General features: G+C 39.0%; 1 protein-coding gene across 1 annotated transcript in view; it reads right to left on the reverse strand.

The window, feature by feature from the left end:
- Positions 1-3,036: 3,036 nt before the first annotated feature.
- Positions 3,037-22,322, reverse strand: part of NETO2 (neuropilin and tolloid like 2) — a 33,863-nt gene continuing 14,577 nt past the window's right edge. The window contains exons 4-9 of the mRNA XM_034073156.1: positions 20,259-20,507; positions 18,240-18,284; positions 18,023-18,150; positions 11,838-12,066; positions 8,220-8,333; positions 3,037-5,080 (exon numbers count right to left, since the gene is read on the reverse strand). Coding sequence (XP_033929047.1) covers positions 4,500-5,080; positions 8,220-8,333; positions 11,838-12,066; positions 18,023-18,150; positions 18,240-18,284; positions 20,259-20,507 — 1,346 coding nt within the window. The 3' untranslated portion in view covers positions 3,037-4,499. The remainder of the gene's footprint in view (positions 5,081-8,219; positions 8,334-11,837; positions 12,067-18,022; positions 18,151-18,239; positions 18,285-20,258; positions 20,508-22,322) is intronic.

Consider the following 22,322-nt stretch of genomic DNA (forward strand, 5'->3'; position numbering starts at 1 on the left):
TATAGGCTTTCTCCAGAAGCTATCAGGAGAATTGGCTACTCTGGTTTTGGAGAAGGCTGAGGTGCCCAATGACTTCTTTGCCTCAGTCTTCACCAGCAAGTGCTCTGGCTGTGCTGCTCAAGTCTTGGAGGGCAGATGCAGGGACTGTGAGAATGAAGACCTTAAGTCAACTGTAGGAGAGGGTCTGGTTTGAGACCATCTTAAGAACCTGAATGTGCACAGGTGCACGGGACCTGATGAAATCCTGAAGGAGCTGGCGAATGAAGTTGCTAAGTCCATCATATTTGAAAAATCATGGCAGTCAGGTGAAGATCCTGAAGACTGGAAAAAGGGAAATAAAACCCCCATTTTCAAGTAGGAGGAAATGGATGGCCCAGAAAACTACAGACCAGTCAGTCTCATCTCTGTGCCTGGCAAAATCTTGGAGCAGATTCTCCTGGAAGGCAGGCTAAGGCACACAAAAAACAATGAGGTGCTTGGTGACAGCCAGCATGGCTTCACTAAGGGGAAATCCTTCCTGACCAATTTGGTGGCATTCTATGATGGGGCTATGGAAATGATGGACAGGGGTGGAGCAGTTGACGTCATCTACCTGGACTTGTGTAAAGCATCCGACACTGTCCCACGCGACATCCTTGTCTCTAAACTGGAGAGACATCAATTTGATAGGTGGACCACTCGGTGGATAAAGAACTGGCTGGATGGTCGCACTCAAAGAGTTGTGGCCAATGGCTCAATGTCCAGCTGGAGACCAGTAACGAGTGGTGTCCCTCAGGGATCGGTATTGGGACTGGTCTTGTTTAATATCTTTGTCGCTGACATGGAGAATGGGATTGAGTGCACCCTCAGCAAGTTTGCTGATGACACTAAGCTGTGTGCGTTGGTTGATACACTGGAGGGAAGGAATGTCATCCAGATGGACCTTGGCACACTTCTGAGGTGGGCTGATGAAGTTCAACCAAGCCAAGTGCAAGGTCCTGCACCTGGGTTGGGGTAATCCCAGGCACAGCTACAGGTTGGGCAAAAAGGAATGCTGGATGGAGAATTGATCCAGGGCAGCCCTACAGAAAGGGAGTTGGGTGGTGTTGGTTGATGAGAAACTTAACGTGAGCCATCTTCAGTGTGTGCTTGCAGCTCAGAAACTGTGCTGGGCTGGGCTGCATCAAAAGGAGTGTGACCAGCAGGTCAAAGTAGGTTATCCTGCCCCTCTACTCTGCTCTCATGAGACCCCACTTGACTCATTGTGTGCAGTTCTGGTGTCCTCAGCAATAAGGACATGGAGCTGTTGGAGCAAGTCCAGAGCAGGGCCACAGGGATGATCAGGGGCTGGAGCACACCCCATATGAAGATAGGCTGAGAAAGTTGGGGCTGTCCAGTCTGGAGGAGAAGGCTGTGTGGAGACCTCATAGCAGCCTTTTAGTGTGTGAAGGGGCCTACAAGGACACTGGTGAGGGATGTTTCATTAGGGACTGTAGTGAAGAGGGAATGGGTTTATGCTTAAACAGGGGAAGTTCAGGTTAGATATTAAGAAGTTCTTTACTGTGAGGATGGTGAGGCACTTGCACAGGTTACCCAAAGAACTAGTAGATGCTCCATTGTTGGCAGTGTTCAAGGCTAGACTGGACAGAGCCTTGGTGGCATGGTTTAGTGTGAGGTGTCCCTGCCCACAGCAGGGATGCTGGAACTTGATTTTAAGGTGCTTTTGAACCCTAACTATTCTATGATTCTACAGTTCTATGAAACATTTTGGAGTCAGTATCAAGTCTGAGTTTCCTACATTGCTAATGTCATGTCTGTAAATGCAGACCTATCCTGACAGAACTCTCAACTACCATGGTTCTTAGTTGTTTTTATTTTTGTCTTGGCTGTAGGTTTACTTCTACAACTTTTATCCAAAACAAATCTTCTCCATGTTCCACAGTATGATGCCTAAACTACTAAGATAAATGGATTATAAATATAAAAATTATTGCTGTTTGCCTTTTTCTGGTCCATGTGTGTCTAAGGACCAGGTGTTAACTAGGTAGGAGTGTCTGGTCTTTATTTCTCTTAAAGACAAAAATACTCTGGTTACACAGCAAGTAAGTAGGGAAAGAGAAGCTTGTAGAGCTGGGCTTCTGGATGCTGGAAAAAGTTCTGCACAGAATACATGACTGGCTATGGAAGCTCACCTCTATTCTCTGTGGTAAAAAGCAGCCGTGTTCAGACCATGTAATCAAAAAGTTACAACAGAGACTGAAACATTATTCAGGCCATTTTGGAACTTCAATAGAGCTTTCCCCTTTTCTCCATGAAATTGGGCTTTGCAGGCTTGCTATTTATTTTATTGTTACCGGTATACTGCTCAGAGACAACATAATTTAGGAAAGAATAGGGATCACATTATTTTTATCACATGAACAAATATACCATAAAGAAAACTTGTCATGCACACCTAGCACTTACAAGAGTTATATGGATAAAAATTACCTGTGTAAAACTGCATATCACTTGTAGAAAGAATCTAGGATTAACAGACTGTCACAAATAACATTCTGTACCATATAGCTTGTGGTGAAGTATTTATTATTGAAATAAATGAGAATTAAACTAAATCTATCAAGAAATGTTTTGATTACATACTCAAAAAATTGTGAACTCAGGTAGATTTTTTAACACATCTGCATGAAGTGCATCTAAAAATAATCCCCATTTTCATTCTCTCAAATTCAAATACACTCTGGGACCAGCACAAAAACTGACACCAGGATACAGCCTTACGGATCTGATTTTTGAGCTTCAAATTAAATTCTTTCTAGACACCTCACTGGGTTAATTTTTAAGTTGGGAAGTGTTGGAAGTATGCAATTACCCTCAGTACTCTTCCCCCCCCCCAAACCCCCCCCCTTTCATTTCTTGCATTCTAAGCCTTTGCAAATACATTTTAAAAAAAACCCCAAAACATTCTTATGGAAATCTGTGATTACAGCTGTTGATAATTTTTTATTTTAAAGGATAGTTTTTTCATTTGCTAGGGTTGTATATTAAAGTTTTGGGTTTTTTTTTTTTTGTACGATAGTCAGAACAGCAAGCATTATGGTTTTACATACATTTGTAAATGAAGGATATGCCCAGTACATGCTGGTTGGTCACCTTCAGTGAAAGGCTTCCTGAAAACAAAATACCAGAATAAACCCAAACAAGCCAGGGTCTAAAATGTAGGCTAATGTAGAAGTTATATTAAGTGTTATTGGCAAATTGCAATGTACACAGCAGGCACTGTATGTTACTTTGAGCTGCAAACAGGGACACTGAAACAAGCCTGCTGTACAGCTGTTAGATTTTGTTTCAATAAATATCTGTACAGTATCAAACTGTATAAAAAGTTTAAAAACACAATGAGAATTATTTTATTTTAAAAAGTTTTTTATATTGTAAAAATTTTAAAATTAGGTCCAAACCACTACTAAAAAAGGTATGAAATGTGCAATTTTGTGAGTGGAATCAAGGGGTGTAAGAAATGTTCCAAGGGTAAATCAAGAGTTGCTTTGTGATTTCTCTGTCTCCAGTATCTTCATGTACCTGGTAGTCACACAGACCTCAGAACAGTTCTCTTCAGGCAAGTGGAACATGAGCTAAAAGTATTACCACTGATTTCAGTAGGGAAGATTTGCTGCAATATGGAGGAAAAAGCTATTTAAGGAACAAATGTACAGTACAGCCTATTTATGACAGTACTTGGAAAAGGCTGGAACAAAATTGTTTTCTAACTACAGAGCTGTGAAGTCAGTGAGCCATATGGATCTGTAATACATGGCAGAATATTTTAAAATCCCAAATCTTCTTGAAAAAATATTGTTGTGAAAGTCTGCATCTAGACTAACACGAGTACTTAACTTGTGTTTAAACCACAAGCTGCAAAATTACATATGTTCAAATGTATTAAAATTCATGTGACTATTTTAAAAGGCAGTAATCCTTTTCACTTCTCACAAAGCAGAGTGAAGAACTAACAATTAAAGGCAATATAAACAGTAGGCAAGATGAAACATGGCTGTAACACTATTCTTGATTCTTAACTGGCACTTAACACTACTTTCAATTTGACAAATACAGTAAGACACCTATGTTGACATACATGTGGTGCACTTTTATTTATGTAACTGAGGTATTAAAATTGTCTTGAAAAGCAGATGCCTAAAGAAGAGAAAATTAGATAAGGAATAGTAATAATTGTTTTCAGTCTTCAGTGGTTAGTAGCTGCTGGGTTTTTAATTCTAATATCCTTTACTTGTAGTTTCCATGCAAAGTCTGTCTTACTCCTCCACTAGGTAGGTATGTTAGGAAGATGGGAGGAAATCTACCATTTCTCAGAAAGAATTAGTTATGCAGACTTTTTTAAAATCAAATATAATAAGCTAAAAGTGTATCTCACACGCTGCATATAATACACTTTAAATATATACACTGTCATTGTACACAAGCATCTTGTAGACACTGATACCACCTTCACTAGGAAATCAAAAGTCAATAGACAATGAACCTTGTGCCGCATCTTCTCTTCCTCGAACATAAATTTCACACGGAATCTCCTCCATCACCCTGTCTTCTATGACTTGCTCAGGGCAGTCATGCGCTTGTTTGAAAGTGTAGCTACTTTTCTTGAATGTGCTGTTAAATGTTTTCATTGGCTGAGGCTGAGCAAAGTCATTGTGGAAGGGAAGCTCCACAGAGCTGAGGTTTGTCCTACTTTGTTTTGTATTAGAGGCCTGAGAGCCACAGTGATGGTCATGAATGCATCTGGAAGCTGTTGAAGGGCGTCTGATTTTCTGGTAGTTTTCAAGCTCCTCTGATAAATCTGCCAGATCTGCAGAAATTTCTTTGTCTCGCAGTGAAAACAGTTCATAATGTGGAGGATCAAATACTTCCTGGAAGCCAGTTTTATTGAATGCAGTCTTGCAAGCCATAACCTTTTTGCGAGGTTGTTTTACTTGTACTAGAATTGAAATGATGAGAAGTACTAAAACTATTCCTGACGTGATGCCAATGATTGTTCCATGAGTTCTGGTAATTTGTTCAAACAATCCAGTTCTTTTCTTTTCTGCAAATAAAAAATTAGGATTATGATAAGGGTATTATGATTTTTCACATTTTTCATCACGCATTAAAACAAAGCAAGCTGTATTGTGATTGCCATATAATTGTTGATCAATGGAATGATTTACTGGCATTGGAGGCTAAATCCGGTTTTGATGATAAATGAGATTTATCATCCTTGTTCAGCAAGTCTAATTCTCTGTCTGCAGTAACGACCACTACACAGTATTTCAGTGGTGGGTGGAACTTTGTGGCCAGTGTACACTGACTCAGCTGGGATGTGGCTTCAAGCCTGAACCTCTACCCATCAGTTCACATTCCAAAATGTACAAGTAGGCTTAAATGAACAACTACAGACAATGTTTATCTTAACATGCTTACCTCTTGCTGGTAACGTTCCCATAGATGTCAGTAGAAGGAAACCTAGATTTAAAATGATCTTTTTTTTTCTGTAAAAGGGAAAACTATTATCATAATAATGATATGAAGGTGACTGTACTATTTGCTTTTGCATCTCTTGGAAACTGAATGACTGTCTATTATGGAATTCGGTTATATCTTTTTCAATACAAGGAGCTTTAGCATAGATGTATTCCAGTTTTAACAGTCCATTAATCAAGTCAGATGTACAAAAAAAACCAAAACCCAAACAAAACAACAGAGATGGGCTGGGGAGAACAGGCACAGACAAAGTAACCCAAATCATATGGCACTGCGTATGAAGTTCATATAGTACTTCATATGAAACACACAAGATGGCAGCATCAGAACAAGATGGTTTAATACTAAAAATTTGTATTTGAAGATTAGATTTTTCTAGTTGGATTTCAGTTCTGTAAATGTACTTGTTTGGCAATGTTCAAGTCCAGGCTGGATGGGCCTTGAGCAACCAGGTCTAGTGGAAAGTGTCCCACGGCAGGGGATAGGAAGTGGATGAGCTTGGTCCAACCCACGATTGTCCCTGGGGACTTACAGAATTCTATACTGAGACTCTGCAATGTCCATTGCTGGGGGAGGAAAGCATTTAAGACTATGTAGAAGAAAATACAGTAGCGTAGATGTTGCATACTATGTTCAGATATTTGGCTCCTGGATATCTGTATCACGCACCTAAGTACTCTGTACACAGTGCTTGGAGAGAGTCTGTACCATCCTATACTGTTTGAAACAATTCATACATTAAACAGACTCTCAGGGAGCTGGCTAGTAAGAAGTTATGTCTGAAATACAGTTCTACTTCAGAGCATTGACTGTCTACTCTGAGTTACACTTGCATTTTTAACATGAAGGAGGATATGTCCCTTCTCCTGCTGTCATGGTTTAAACATGCCTAGCTTAGATCTCAGTGTTACCATACATTGTGGGAGGTATGAATGCACTAAGGCAGTCTTCTCATCTAAGTTTCTCAATTCTCTGATGAAAAAGCTGTCATGCAAAAGGTGATGTCTTCTTCAGTCTGTTTAAACGAATAGCACACATATGACTTTCCTATCAATTTTTGTGCTACTTGGCTTAGTTCACAATACGCTCAGGTTTTGTTAGTTATCAGTACAGACTACATGAGAACTCTGGGTGCTGGCAGAAATTTTACACAACTGTGAGAAGTTTCTTTTTAAGGCTAGATATTACTTACTTAGTTACAGCAGCCTCCCTTCAGTCTGCCTACACTGGCAATACAGATCCAGTCTGCAGCTGTCCCTTCATTATTTGCTGTGCAAGTATTACAGCAGAATTTAGATTGTATTCAGCACAAAGGTTATTCAGCACCATATACAGTAATTTGCAAATACTGGGAAAGACATTTTCTTCATGCTGTGACATGGTTTTAATGGAATTCATTTTTTAAATGCTTCAGTATGTGAATGAAGTGTGGATTCCAGGCAAGATTCTAGAAAGTGGTTGGTAAAGATAGGAAAGAGATATGGAAATTGCACTTTAGAGGGAATACTGAATATTAATAAAGCTAAGCATTGTTTAGAGGAGCTCACTTTTACATTGAAAACTTGGGAGTTATGGATCAGCTTTGTTAATTCGAAAGCTTCCAGAATATACCTTGCATTTGTGTATTTATTAGTGGTGTTTATTTTTTTGTTTGCCCCTAGTGAAATTTCAAAGCAAGTTTTTTAATATGTATTCACTAAATATTTAAGCAGGATTCATGTGTTGAAAAGACATCTGATTTCAAGATTTTCTGTAAAGAAGGTTTTGACCCTTCCTGCAGGGTTGATTTCTCTTTGAAATTGAGTTACTATTTAAATGTTTCTGGTGTTATGTGTGCAGACCTATTTATGCCATTCTTTGTCAAAAAGAAAACCCAAACCAACCAACAACCCTGCTCACATGTGCTCTTTTCTTGCTTTCTTTTACCAAGAGGAACTGTTGACCTTAAATTTATTTTGTTTCAACTCTAAAAATTCAGTGATTGTTCAAGCACAGATGAACATATTTGCAGTTTAGCAGAATAAGTTTCCTCATGAGAATTTTTCCTACAAAACCTGACACTAAGACACATTTTTCCTGTAGCTGTGATTATTTAAATAGTACTCCTGTGCCCCATGTTGTAAAAGCAGTTATTTACATCTGTCCATTTTCCATAAAAGATCACTTCTGCTTCCTAAGCAATTCTTACTACCCTTTCTCGTACCATATGCAATAACTGCATTTACTCTGAGATATCCTGTGATTAACAACTTAAAACAAGTGTTTTAAAATTATCTTTCTCTTTGAAGACTGTTGCTTGAGACAGGGTTTTTATGCTTAGAGGCTTGTCTGTCTTTTTCAAGCTCTGTATTTTTTTCTCTAAAAAGTATTAGCTGTCCCTACAATCTTCGCTTCATTTAAAGTTCAGAAATGGATACGTTGCAACCTGGCAAATACTAAATTCTATTTCCTATTAAGCTGACATCCTTTTAAAATAAGATACTTTATGCTGAAGATGAAGTAATATAATTATAAAGCAGCAGGATCAATATTCAAGATGCCTGCATGTCTCCTGAGCTTAAATAAAAAATTTGGAACACCTTTTTGAGATTAATAGAATAGCTGTCTTCAGCATATTTCCAGGAAAAAGTGATTTCATGACTTTCCTGAAAGGCAAACTGACCAGCCTTGCTCACAAAGGCTATACTTTGGATAATATTCACCTCTGCAGTGATTTTCATCCCAAGGGTATGCACAGTTCTGAATGCCATTGCACACTAAAGAATTATTGATGCACATGTTGCTATGGCAGAAGTAAGTGCTGCCTGAGCAGGGAGCTGCAGAAGAGAAGAGAAAGAAAACATTAGGAATTTTCAGTAATCAATGCACAGCAATAGAACTAGTAAATTCCTGTTGTGGGTTTGTTTTTTTTCAACATGCATACTCATTTTTTATCCCTTTTAAACATTTTTTTTGCACATCACTAATTATTGGATTATTTACTCCTGCCATATGATTTTTGGCAAGGGCATTATCAGTGCTACAAAAAATTCTTGCTCAAAATGGGTAGCACATAGAGACAGTCACATATCACAGAAAATGGAAGAAGGCTTTAATACTTGCCTTTAAAATAATACTTTAATACTTTGCTTGAAAATATTTGCCTTTACTTAAAAATCGTATGTTCCTCATCAGTTATATATTTATTCAGTCTGCTGTGCATATGCTATGCAGATGTTGTGAAGCAGCTCCTGAACGTATGCATTTTAGAGCCCATTAATATCTTAAGGCAAATCAGATTTCAGTTTGTGGAGGACTGTTTCAGTAATTGCAAGAGATTTCAGTAACGTGAACATTTGGTATAGCTCCTTGACATTAAAAAAAATATATTGAAAAAATAGTAATAATTCTTTTCAGGATGTTATTTACATGCGGAATTCTTTATGAATTCTGAGCACTATTCAAAAAATTCATTTTCTCTTTGTCTTTGTAATGTGGTACTTTTTATTATATAAATGCCTATTATGAGTGAAGTCAGTTATACATCAAACAGCAAAGATATATGGTATAGATACTCTCTTTGATTTCATAGGAAGAATTTACTCTTGAGCAGTCAGGATTCTCTGAAAAATAATACAAAACCCAAAGAGTAAAACAGAGGAGGGTGACTGATCCTGATTAAAGCACTTCTCATTCCTTCTGTGAGGCTTCAGAGTCTCAGTGACAGAAAAAGGAGTAGGTAGGTTTTCTTGAATTTGGAAAGAAAGATTGCACAGGCTTTACCTTGTAAAGGATAAATATGCTCAGCATTTAAAAAGAATAGCATAAAAAGGCTATGTATGTAATAGGCTATAACACCTACTGAAGTATTTCTGACCGATGTAAAGGAGAATCTATGAAGTTTGTGTCCAGAGTGGTTGTCATGGATCCATGTGTATCTGCTGGTGTTCCAGTATAGATCTGTATCAAGTTGTAGTTATTTTGGAGGCAGAGGAAAAATTATGATGTAAGACACATTCCCTTTGTTTCATATATTTGGATGATGCATTCTGTTGCTGCTTCTCCATATGCCAGCACAGTCTCTATTTTACATTTCTGTGTAGTCTCCTTAACATTTTTTGGGTAAGGCTTTTGTTCACAAGTTCATAAAGATATGAGAAATAGACTTACTTTTCCTTTTGCTTATCTGGGGATTACTAAATCTACAAGTCACAAGGACTGACTGGTTCCACTCCAGGGCTTCAAGGACGTAGCTGGGCTCATAACAGCTGCCTAAGACTGGTGCAATGTTCACAGTATTCTTTGTATCTAGCACTATTTATGTACTGAATTGAGCCACAAATCAAATACATGGATTTTTAACATTTCTATTAGCTGAATTAGTCAAATCTGTAAGCAGCTCTAGGTGTGTGTTAGGTGACTGTCACGCACAATTAGTTAACTTCTGTAAATAATTTCAGAAGTACTGATTGTTTTTCATGGTTGTCTTCATTTAATTACAAATCATTAGTAAGGTAGAAAAGAAAAATAGCCTACTGATCTGAAAACAAGGTAAGCAAAGATTCATTTTTTTTCAGTTAGAAAAATTGCTTATCACTAGATAATTTAAAAATACATGAAACGTTTTTCAGACACATACCTTTCAATTACCCTATCCAATAAAGATGGTATCTCAAGTTAGAACATAAATAAAAAAAACCCACATACCTTTTCAGGTTTTCTTCTGCCAGTGACTTTTGAGTTGCTTTAAAACTGTACGTTGGCAAAGTTATCTAAAAGTTATCTAGCTTTAGGAGTAGTTAATGTTTCAACCTCTTTCACTCAAAAAAAAAAAAACAACACAAAAAGAACCCCCAAAACCTCAACTCAACAGAAGAAAAACCCAACCCCACTTCAGTATTTGTAATATAAATGGATAATTTCCCTGGCAAAGTTTATAGAATATTTTAGATTGAAAGCTGGATTAATTTGAACTACCGCTAGTATCAATAACTATATTGAAATAAATGCTACTGGAAAAGCAGTTCTCAACTTTGCAAGTTGTGAATTGCAGTAAGCACCAGTTTTAACCACAATATCTGTTATTAAACTGCCTCTTGTAGCTTAAACAATAGACTAGTTTGATCCATGCAATTGTTTATTACTCCATCTAGGCAATGCAAGAAATTAGCTATTTCTCTTAAGCCTCTTAAGTCTTTCAACTTGTGTTAAAATTTTACTGTTTTTGTGGAACAGAATATAAAATGCACTTGTTATCTATAACCTAAACTTTTTTGGAAGGTGATGACCAGGATCCCTTTCAGGACAAGCTACAGACATGTTAATTCTGCGAAAAAAAGGTATTTATTTGAGAGCAAATCCGTACTACTTATTCTTTAAGCAGAGCCTTTTGAAAACCTCTGGCATAAGCATAGGTCTGACTTCCTGAAATGGCAGATAAGCTTTATTCAGCTCTCCCCCTGTATTACAGATCTGCTCTGCAGTTCTGAACTTATTCTACTTTAGTCCTGAAGATGCCACTTATTTTCAGGTTCTGCAATATGGACGATGTTGTGCTTTGTAAACATGAGAGACAATATATTCCAGTCAATTCAGAGAGAAAGCACTTCAAGGAAGATCTCACAAAAGGCACACTTGCAAGAAACATATTCATTTACAATGGGAGCAAAGACTATCTATTTCCACCCCAGGCTGCTGGATCCAAACAGAAATCCAGTTTGCATTTACAGCTCTGCTTTTAATATAGCCTTCTTAAATAGTTTGAATTTTACCGTTTATCCATGGTTGTGCAACACAAATGGACTTTGCTAAAGGAACTCATGTGGGATTGCTCCAAGTCAGGTGCAGCTGAGAAGGAGGTAGCAGCTTAGGTGTAGCTGTAGTGCATGTACTTCCAGATCTGAAGCTGGAGGTAACTCCAGACACTGTGGGGTCACAAGTGTTCTCTAGCCTTCTAAACACTCTGTGCAGGCTACAGAAAAGCCTGTTGGGGCAGCTGGCAGGGAACTGGAAGATGAGGGCTAGTGGGACAGCACACTTCAGTCACACTGCTGTCTTTTTAAAGTCTGTGCTCATTTGTGTAACTCTTTGTGAGAAAGACATAGCCTACGGCTTTATTATTACTGACTTAAAATGAAAAATAAACCTTTTAAGAATGGAGGAAAGCCTTTCTTCAGGAACCATGCTTGTAACTGTAATAAAGCAAGTATTTAATTTAGATGCCAGTACATGAAGTAAACGGGAACAATCTTTTCATGTGTTCCTGCTGCATAACATATAGTTGATGCTTTTCCTGAAATTCCTGAAGTACAGGGAGAACAGACACTTTAAAATCTACTTACGATCCACAAATGAAGTGAACAGCATTCTGAATCTGCTTAGCCTACTGCCTTCATCTGCCCACATCCGTACCACACCTGTGCCAGTCTGCAGCATGACATCATTTGCTACAGTACTGCAGAATTTTGCCTTCAGGTTTTCAATAGAACTACTTCCATCATACACAGCAACAAAGTTTCTTTTGCATTCATTTGAATGCTCCATTTGATAGTCGAGAAATCGCATATAAATCTGTTAGAAAAGAGAAATTAATGTATCTAGTAAAAGTAATACAGAAAAGACAGTCTTTCTTAGCAAATCTTGGAGATGTGTCCCCTTACACATGTGTAACTCCCAATGCACAGCACTTTTAAGCTTACATTTTGTCATTAAATGTAAATGTGGAGTATTACTTGAAGTTTAAGTGTCTGTTTTGCTTCACCCCCTCCCCAAAGCCATCTTTACTTAATAATTTACTCTGATACATTTCTAGTCCCCTTGGGAAAAAAAAAAAAAAGATAAAAACCAACACGCTTGCTGAAGAAAGCCCGAAAGAGCTCTGTTACATGTGCAGCCTATTACTCTAGAAGAGGTATGAGAAATACATAAATGTGCTGAAATAATTTTAATGGTATTTTGACTGTTCTCCTTTCTTCCTTTTTAATTACTAACAACAGTGTTAAAATATGAGGGAAGGAGTTTAGTCAGAAAGGCTCTGAAGAAAAAATTACTGAAATTAAAATTTGTTGCTTCAGAATGAAAACTAATTACTGAACCATAGTACTGTTATGGAAGACACAAGCCATGAAGTCAGGAGACATTTGAATAAAAATGGAAGCAGAAGAAAAGTAAAAGCTGTCTATCTAGGATGTGCTAATAAGCTAAACCACTCTTAATTCCTCTAAAAGAGGAATCTAATTCAAGAGAGGGCAGCGCATGTGTTAGAACGTATGCAGCAGGGAAACTGGAAGACCAACATGGCACTTGGAAAATAACTTATTTTGCTGGAGCAGGAAACTTATGCAAGATTGTAATTCAGCTAGAATTACATGAAAAATCACAGGCCTTTTTAACCTCTGGAATGGTTGTACTGGGATTCTCAAAATTCTAGGGGAAGTTAAATGAACTGTGTAACTCTGTCACCTAGGCATGCTGCAAAGGCCATCGTTAAACTTCAAAAATTCCTCACATAGCCATTATTTTGACAGAGAAGAAATCTATCCATATGGAAGCAGAGTTCTCCTGCTCTGTGGGAGAAGAGATGATTTTCCTCTTCAGCATGCTGCTCAGACAAGGCGTGGACTGGATGTATTTTGAGATAGTACAGCCTAAAACTCCCTCTCAGGCTGCTATTACAGGCCCTAAGGCCTGTAATACTTTTGGACAGTACACTTTTTCATGCAACTGCCTAATGACAAAAATCTCCAGCTCTTGTTTAGCTTGTGAAGCAGGGAAGACAACAGTGTATTAATACTATACTTACAACTTCCACATTACCTATTTTTCCTGCCATTTTGCAGTATCTCCCTTTTAACCTCAGCTACAGCCAAAGCCTTTTAAAACAGAATTCTAAAGAATTCACTAAAACAAAACCAACCAACTTTGTGTGGGGAAATAAAAAAATATTCCCCCCCCCCAGAAAACACACTTAACAAGCTCTATGGAAAACATGGTAAAATAGTGAGCACAGGAAAAGGCAACACTTGCACATCCTGACTTCTCCTTTCCAATGTCTTCCAGAGGCAGGTTGCCAGCTCTGTCTCCCTTGCACACCATTAAAAAGTATAGCTTGTGCCATATTATCTCATGCTTCATTTCACTATTGTGTGATTTTCAGTATACGTTTTTTTCTTCTTTTTTCTACTCCTGCTGTCTTTGTTCTTAGCTGCATTGAGAACCTGTCTTCCACTGATGTCTTACCTCACAAACATAGGTGTGAGCAGTTAAGTGCTAGCATATGAGCTGAGAGATGGTATTTTCATTTAATGATTGACTTCATGTACCTGGTGTGAAATTACAAGGGAAGTTAAAAATAAACTAGGACACTTTTAGTAGAACTATTGTCTGTATGTGTAAATACCTGTTCCACAGATTTTAAAAGTCCTTTCATTGCTGCAGTTGTGTCAATTTTAAAAATTTATTTTCATTACAAAATCAAATTGAGTAAATTAAAAATGTCTATGTTTATTTTTCTCAAGAGACTGTACCGTATCAGATTGAATGGATCCTATCATCATAATTCTGCCAGAATTAAAGCTTGAGAAGCTACTCTCAAAATACTAAGAATTATTTTCCTGTAATGTTTTAGCTCTGTAATTTAGGATGCTGATCTAATTGCAGGACTGACCAAACTATAACTCTGCCTTCTGGCAACATTCAATAATTTATTAAAATACTTAAGCATAAGACCTGGTGCACTCAAGTGGCAAAGTAGGGTGAAAATGATTTTATTATTGTTTCTGGAAGAACTGCTACTATTACTCAGACTAGGATAGAGCTCCTGGGAGTTGAGTCACTTCTTCAAAGGCTCAAGTATATTAATAAAGTTTTAGTTTCTTTCACGTCTTGTCCTCTTACTACCACCTTTTGAGTTGCTGGCTTTGAACCTTTAATTTGTAAGTTGGTTAATGTGACACATGGAAGGACCTTCCAGAGGCTAGGAGGATTGGACAGGTTAATAAATGGTTAAAAGGGTGGTGTCATAGTCAAGGGTTTGGGTGTCTTGAACATGGGGCTCAAATTTGTTGACCAGGCCTACTGGGGCCTGGTGGAACTGCTCTGATAAAGAAAGGGAAGGGTGGTTTTGCTGGGAGGCTTGCCAGACTTGTCAAGGATGCTTTAAACTAGTTGTGTTGGGGGAGAGGGAGCATCATCCCATCCCAACACACCCAGTCAGTTGCCAGCACCTAGAATAAATGCTCGGAGCAATGTAGTGATATTCTAGCCGCTCCAGCCACTGAGCTGGCTTCATTTGAAGCTCGGATCAGATGCCTCTATACAAATGCCCATAGCATGGGGAATAAACAAGAGGAATTAGAGATGTGGGCACATCTATGGGGCTGTGATATAATAGGCACCAAAGAAACATGGTGGGATGGCTCCTTTGACTGGAGTGTTGGAATGGAAGGTTACAGGCTTTTTAGAAAAGACAGGCCCAGTGGGGGGGGGGGGGAGGGGGAGTTGCCCTTTATGTTAGGGATAGGCTGGAGAGCATGGAACTCTCTCTGGGGATAGGTGATCAGTTAACAGAAAGTTTGTGGGTCAGGGTTAAGGGGAAATCAGTGATAGGAGACATTACTGTGGTGCTCTGTTACAGACTGCCTGATCAAGAGGAACCTGTGGATGAAGAACTCTACAGACAAATAGGAAAAACCTCACACTCGCAGGCCCTTGTTCTCATGGGGGACTTCAATCACCCTGACATCTGCTGGAGCAACGGTACGGCCCAGCACAAGCAATCCCGGAGGTTCCTTGATTGTGTGGAAGACAACTTCCTTCTGCAAGCAATAGAGGAGCCGACAAGGAGAGGTGCCCTGCTTGACCTCATGCTCACCAACAGGGAAGGGCTTGTTGGAAATGTGACTCTCCAGGGAAGTCTTGGATGCAGTGATCATGAGATGGTCGAATTCGAGGTCCTCAGGGCAGTGAGAAGAGCACGCAGCAAGCTCACTGCCATGGACTTCAAGAGAGCAGACTTTGGTCTCTTCAGGAACCTGCTTAGTAAGGTTCCATGGGATATAGCCATAGAGGCCAGGGGGGCCCAAGACTGTTGGTCAATACTCAAGGATCACCTGCTCTAAGCTCAGGAGTGTTTAGTCCTGACTAGAAGGAAGTGCAGCAGGAGGGCCAGGAGACCTCCTTGGATGGATAAGGAGCTGCTGAGAAAAATTCACAGGAAAAAAAAAGGCTTATAAAAGGTCAGGTTGCCTGGGATGAGTAAAGGGATGCTGTCCGGGAAGTTAGGGAGCAAGTTAGGAAAGCTAAGGCCCAATTAGAGCTAAACTTGGCTAGGGATGTTAAAGGTAACAGGAAGGGATGACATAGGTTTGTAGCGGCTAAAAAACAGACTAGGGACAATGTAGGCCCCCTCTGAGTGGACCACTCGGTGGATAAAGAACTGGCTGGATGGCCACATGCAAAGAGTTGTGGTCAATGGTTCAATATCCAGCTGGAGACCAGTAACGAGTGGTGTCCCTCAGGGATCGGTATTGGGACTGGTCTTGTTTAATATCTTTGTCGCTGACATGGACAATGGAATTGAGTGTGCCCTCAGCAAGTTTGCCAATGACACCAAGCTGTGTGGTTCTGTTGATACACTGGAGGGAAGGAATGCCATTCAGAGGGAACTTGACACGCTTGTGAAGTGGGCTGATGCCAGCCTCATGAAGTTTAACCATGACAAGTGCTTAGGTCCTACACCTGGGTAGGAGCAATCCCAGGCACAGCTACAGGTTGGGCAAAAAGGAAATTCAGTGCAGCCCTGAGGAGAAGGACTTGGTGGTGTTGGTTGTTGAGAAAATGAACATGAGCCAGCTTCAGTGTGTGCTTACAGCCCAGAAAGCAACTGTATCCTGGGCTGCATCAAAAGAAGCGTGACCAGCAGGTCAGAGGTGATCCTGACCCTCTACTCTGCTCTTGTGAGACCTCACTTGGAGTACTGTGTACAGTTCTGGTGTCCTCAACATAAAAAGGACATGGAACTGTTTGACAAAGTCCAGAGGAGGGCCACAAGGATGATGAGGGGACTGGAGCACCTCCTGTATGAAGACAGGCTGAGAAAGTTGGGGCTGTTCAGCCTGGAGAAGAGAAGGCTGCGTGGAGACCTCATAGCAGCCTTCCAGTATCTGAAGGGGGCCTACAGGGATGCAGGGGAGGGACTATTCATTATGGACTGTAGTGATAGTACAAGGGGTAACAGGTTGAAACTTAAACAGCTGAGGTTTAGACTGGATAAAAGGAAGAAATTTTTTCCTGTTAGGGTGGTGAGGTACTGGAATGGGTTGTCCAGGGAGGTAGTGAATGCTCCATCCCTGGCAGTGTTCAAGGCCAGGTTGGATGATGTTTTGGGTGATATTGTCTAGTGTTAGGTGTCCCTGCCCATGGCAGGGGCTTGGAACTAGATGATCTTAAGGTCCTTTCCAACCCTAACTATTCTATGATTCTATGACTTGTTAGTTAACCACGAGGGGTACGTATTAAGGCATAGAGTATGTTTGTCATCTTGCCAGATACTGCTTCGAAATATTTTTTAATTTTTATGTACATACAAGCAGTGATATATGCTTTAATACACTTACAGGAACAAATGAAAGATGTGTATACTATATGGAGAAAACAAAATGTATTCTTCAGTGCAACTCCTAAGTTGTTAACCATTCTATGTCTGTGAAACACATAGCTATTGTTTTTTTTGCTGTACAGGCTATATTTGGGATTATGAATAGAATTTTATCCTTCTCCCTAACAATAAAGCTCAAGTTGTTTTTAATGAGCATGACAGTGATGCTTTCGTAAGCAGTCTCTAATTCTGTAGGCACAATCACAGATACCAGGTACCCAAGTAATGTATGCTGATTTTTGGCTTGAACAGCTACTATGCCCCTTTAGGGCTTGAGCAAAAAAGTTTCAGCAAATTTTATTGTGTCACTTTAAGAGGGTGTGATCCTATAGCTAAGTCAGAAAAGGAGTGACAATTCCTCAGCTGCTTCCAGCTAAAGCTTTTCACTTTAGGTAAGGCTACTACTGAAAGTGGGGTTTAAGGTGCTGGATTGTGAATTACACTGGGGAGAAGCAGGTACATGTTTTTTTGACTTTGAACAAAACCAAATTTTCCAATAGAAACACTGGAGGCAAAATTTTTAAATGTGGCATCAAGATTTAAGGAAATTTATCAAAGCTGTTAGCTAGCATCTTTGACTGCCATCTTCCAATAAAACTAGAGTACAAGTCAAACACCCCTGAAAATTGTTGATTGAACAGTGTTCCATTATTTTGTATTTTAAGTTTCAAATAACAGGAAGACAAGACTGTGGACTTGCTCTATAAATTTAATTTCAGGAACAATCCTCTGTCTGGATTTCTTAAGGCACTGATAAGTAACTTGTTCCACTGAAAAGTGCAACATTATGCAAATCACAGCTAGTGACTATTACCTGTTACAAATGACTTTGAAACCCATTATATGTTGAATGATATGAATGAAACCCACCTTAGCATTTGGAGTAGCTTTAATTGTCCATATGCAGTCAACTGCTTGTCCTGGTTTTGTTTTTCCTTCTTGTTCTACTTGACTAGAGCGTACTATTCCATCTGCTCCTGAGAGCTCAAACTGGCAGTCTAGGGAAAAGATATACCTTGCAGTCAAATACAGCATGATATTAATTTAAAATTTAATGTATAAAGAAATTGTTATTGTAATACTAGACCTGGGATGGGATTTAAAATACCTCCTAGGTAAGTGAAGTCAGGATCTGTAATAGAAAGAAGTCATGAATCATATGGCCTGTAAGTGCTTGAGAATCACTTCAAGTTTTAGTATAAGCTGAAGATTATGTCTATTAGTATATCACAATAAAACTGTTTACTGAATTGATTGCAGGGTACAGGGACAGATTTTTTTTTAAGAGAACATTATTCCACAAAGATTGACATGATCTGAGTAAAGTAATGCTATACTGACAGCACAGATTTCCAGCATAACAGAAAAATCACTATTCGGTATGTTGTTCCTACATTACATTCTGAAGTTTTCACTGAAAATTTTAACTTTTTTGTGAATTGAGGGGAGTGTATGTGCATGTCCCCTTCCATTTTTACAATCCCAAAATATTTTACCACACTCCATGTAAATGTGGAGAAAAGAAAAGGAAAAAAAAGATATTGGGCCTTCAGTTGCTACACTGTATTGCAAAAATAATATACAGTTTAAATGTATACTTAAGCCTGGAACTAGGCTAAGTTAGTTTTGACAGTGATGCTAATGAAATGGCTTTGGAAATGAACTTAACAAAATGCTGAAGCACTGACCCTATGAAAATATTGTAGTGTGTTAGTCTCAGTGGCCTCTCAGTGGTCTTCTTAATCTGAACTGTTTCCAAGTCTAAAGGAGCATCAAAAGCATCATGAGGAAGTGTGACCAGACGGTCGAAGGAGAGGATCCTGTCCCTCTACTCTGCTCTTGTGAGACCTCACTTGGAGTATTGTGTGCAGTTCTGGTGTCCTCAACATAAAAAGGACATGGAACTGTTGGAATAAGTCCAGAGGAGGGCCATGAGGATGATGAGGGGACTGGAGCACCTCCCATATGAAGATAGGCTGAGAAAGTTGGGGCTGTTCAGCCTGGAGAAGAGAAGGCTGCGTGGAGACCTCATAGCAGCCTTCCAGTATCTGATGGGGACCTATATGGATGCAGGGGAGGGACTATTCATTAGGGAAGAAGGACAGTAGTGACAGGATAAAGGGTAACACATTAAAACTTAAACAGGGGAGGTTTAGATTGGATATAAGGAAGAAATTCTTTACTGTTAGGGTTGTGAGGCACTGGAATGGGTTGTCCAGGGAGGCTGTGAATGCTCTATCCCTGGCAGTGTTCAAGGCCACGCTGGACGAAGCCTTGGGTGGCACGGTTTAGTGTGAGGTGTCCCTGCCCATGGCAGGGGGTTGGAACTAGATGATCTTAAGGTCCTTTCCAACCCTAACTATTCTATGATTCTATGAAGTACAGCAGTCAAGCATTGCACAAGGACACCAGGTCAAATTTTCCTGTAAAAAGAATGTCCTGCCAGCTTTAAGTGGCCCCACAGAGCAGATGTACTTTTGTTTTAATAAAGACACTGTCAGCGTATTATCTTCTCCTCCATACTCTGTAAACTACACCATACTTTAAGCAAAGAACAAGTTTGTCGTCTGAGCCTGTGGGTTGATAGAATCTAGTTATACTGGGAGCTGATGCTTGGACTGTGTAGGTATTTCCTCTGGCTTTTCAGACTGGAGGCTTAAAATGCTTTGCATCTGGTTGGAAGTGCTACTGTAGATGTGCTTCAGATATTTTTGTCATAGTATCATATATTGCTGGATCATAGGATGTTGGAACTGTCAGCTATTTGTCTACATAAATGCTCTTCCCATCACTAGCACTGGTGAAGAACTGGTACAAGTTAGAATAGTAACAAAGAGGGAAGCTGGTAAAGCATTCAGCACAAACAAGATCAGCTGACTTCTTCTCTAGCAAACTGTAGACCTGCAATTTCCTTCAGTCAATTTCCGAAAGTGGTTTTAGTTAAGTATGCTGTAGGATTAGCAAGATTGAGACTGTGCTGCACTGTCACTTTGCCTTCATAAGCACTTAGGATGAAATACAACTCTAGGCTGCCAGCATAAACACATCACAGAATTCCATGGGAGGGGACAGTCACTAAATCGGTCAGAACGTTAGGCATCTTTACCTGGTATAAATGAGTACTTTGCTTGAAATCCCTTTCCCTCCAGCTCCTCATCAGAAGTAAACTTGATCCACATAAATCTCCCTGTTGATCTAATTAGTGCAGGACTTTTCAGACCACAGTAACGATTAATGAGAGGGGAGAAACCGAAGGGTCCATCTCGAACCTCCAGATGATCAAAGCGACATTCAAATGAAGGTTCTATGTAATAAGGTTCATCAAAGGTCAACTCAATTCTCTGTCGTGGAGCAGCTAGACATAAAAAATCAAGCAAAAGATTAAATGAATATCTACATAAAAAACAAATAAAGACATAAAATAATGAACAGACATGCCTCCAAAACAGCAAGGTAAAGAGACTAGAGATTTCTCAAAATACATCTGGCAGTCTGCTACAAAACCTCAGATACACTGTAATAATAATAAAAAAAATTATTGTGTCAGAGATCCTTTCTAATGGATTTTTTTTTTGCTTGCAGATCTTTATTGTTGAAAATTCAAAAATAAGATAAATTGAATTCAGCACATGAAACAGATACTAACATATATGCAAAAGTATTCAAACAAGGTTTAATATCAAATATAAATTAAAACCAGCATTCTGTGAAAGCAAAGTACATTTAAAAAAGGACAAAACATTTACGGATACAGAAAGAAAGAAATATGAAGAACTACTTGCTGGTACATTTCCAAACCATCATACCTAAATTTTGAGATCCTCTGGCAGGAGATATCTTTTATCGGAATATTCAGAGAAGTGTAAATGCTTCAGATACATTATTAATATGCAGGTGACTACTAAGTTTGAACCAGTGGCAGTCTAACATCAGGACGTAGATCAGAACCCTAGGTCCTGAGGAGATGCCGCTATAGCTACCTTGTGACCAGACTTCAATATCTGTAGTTTAGAACTGTGACTTTATATTGTATGAATGGCTTAAGTGTTTCTTGTTCTTGTCATCTATTAAACTACACGAACTTTCAGGTACTAATTGGTTACCTGGAATGATAGCATTAAAGAACCACATGCTGTGTGTTGCTTCTGAATGCAAAAAACAATTTACTTGTATGTCTGCAAAACTTTGTTTAGATCTTGTACGAGTTAAAAACATCTGTAGCTGCACATATTGACATAGGTCTGCAGGAATATTTTAGCTAGAAATTGTGGAGGACCTTTGTCTCACTCAGGTAACCATGTTTCTGTATAAGGTCTGTGAGGCTTTATGCCCCATGGAAACTGCCTTGCATCAGGGAGATCCAGCAGTCAATCTGGTACGTGCCAATGCTGAAGCTGGACACATATGCCCCCCGTGCTTTCAATGGCAGGAAGGATGCAGAACTTCAGATGTGCTTGCATACAAGCAAAAAATGAGGGTCTGTGAACCACTACTATACTGTACATATAGAACCTCACTGAAACATGTTACTTGAAAGATTTCAATTAATTGATACGAATCTGATCATTAAGCCAGCTAATGTTTTTAGCAAACTTCAGTGGGTTTTGGAGGTATTCTAGTAAGAGGAAAAAAATAATTAGTGTGTCCCAAGCCTTGCAGCCTTTACCCAAGATATTCCCATTGGAATGTGGTTTTAGTCTAGTTAATGAATATTTTTTGTCCTTATCACGTTATTTTAGTAGTGACTTCCGCAGTGCTAACAAATCGCCGTATTTTTAGTACGGTTCCATGGCAGTCAGATGTGTCTTTTTTATTAATGAAGGACAGCATAAAGATTTTCTGCTTGTGAGATACACTTTGAATAATATGGTAAGGTCTTGTAAATGCTGAAGACAGTCTTCATGCATCTTTTGTTTTTTATTATCTGCAATATTGGAAGTAATATTAAGATTACAAGCTACAGTTTTAATTTCAGTAGTTCTGTGTCTTCATAGATTACAATAGATCTGATGCTGCTTTTTCTGGCTGTGAGGGTATGTATTATTCTATACATCTAATTCCTGAATGATTGCATTTTCTATTAATCTGTTGTTATTAGTTCAGAGAGCAAATTCAGTTTCTTGTTTAACCAAATGACTGCAGAATTGATTATTTTACCAGTATGGTTGTA

Source organism: Melopsittacus undulatus, chromosome Z (genome assembly GCF_012275295.1).
Source record: "Melopsittacus undulatus isolate bMelUnd1 chromosome Z, bMelUnd1.mat.Z, whole genome shotgun sequence".
Classification (NCBI taxonomy): domain Eukaryota; kingdom Metazoa; phylum Chordata; class Aves; order Psittaciformes; family Psittaculidae; genus Melopsittacus; species Melopsittacus undulatus.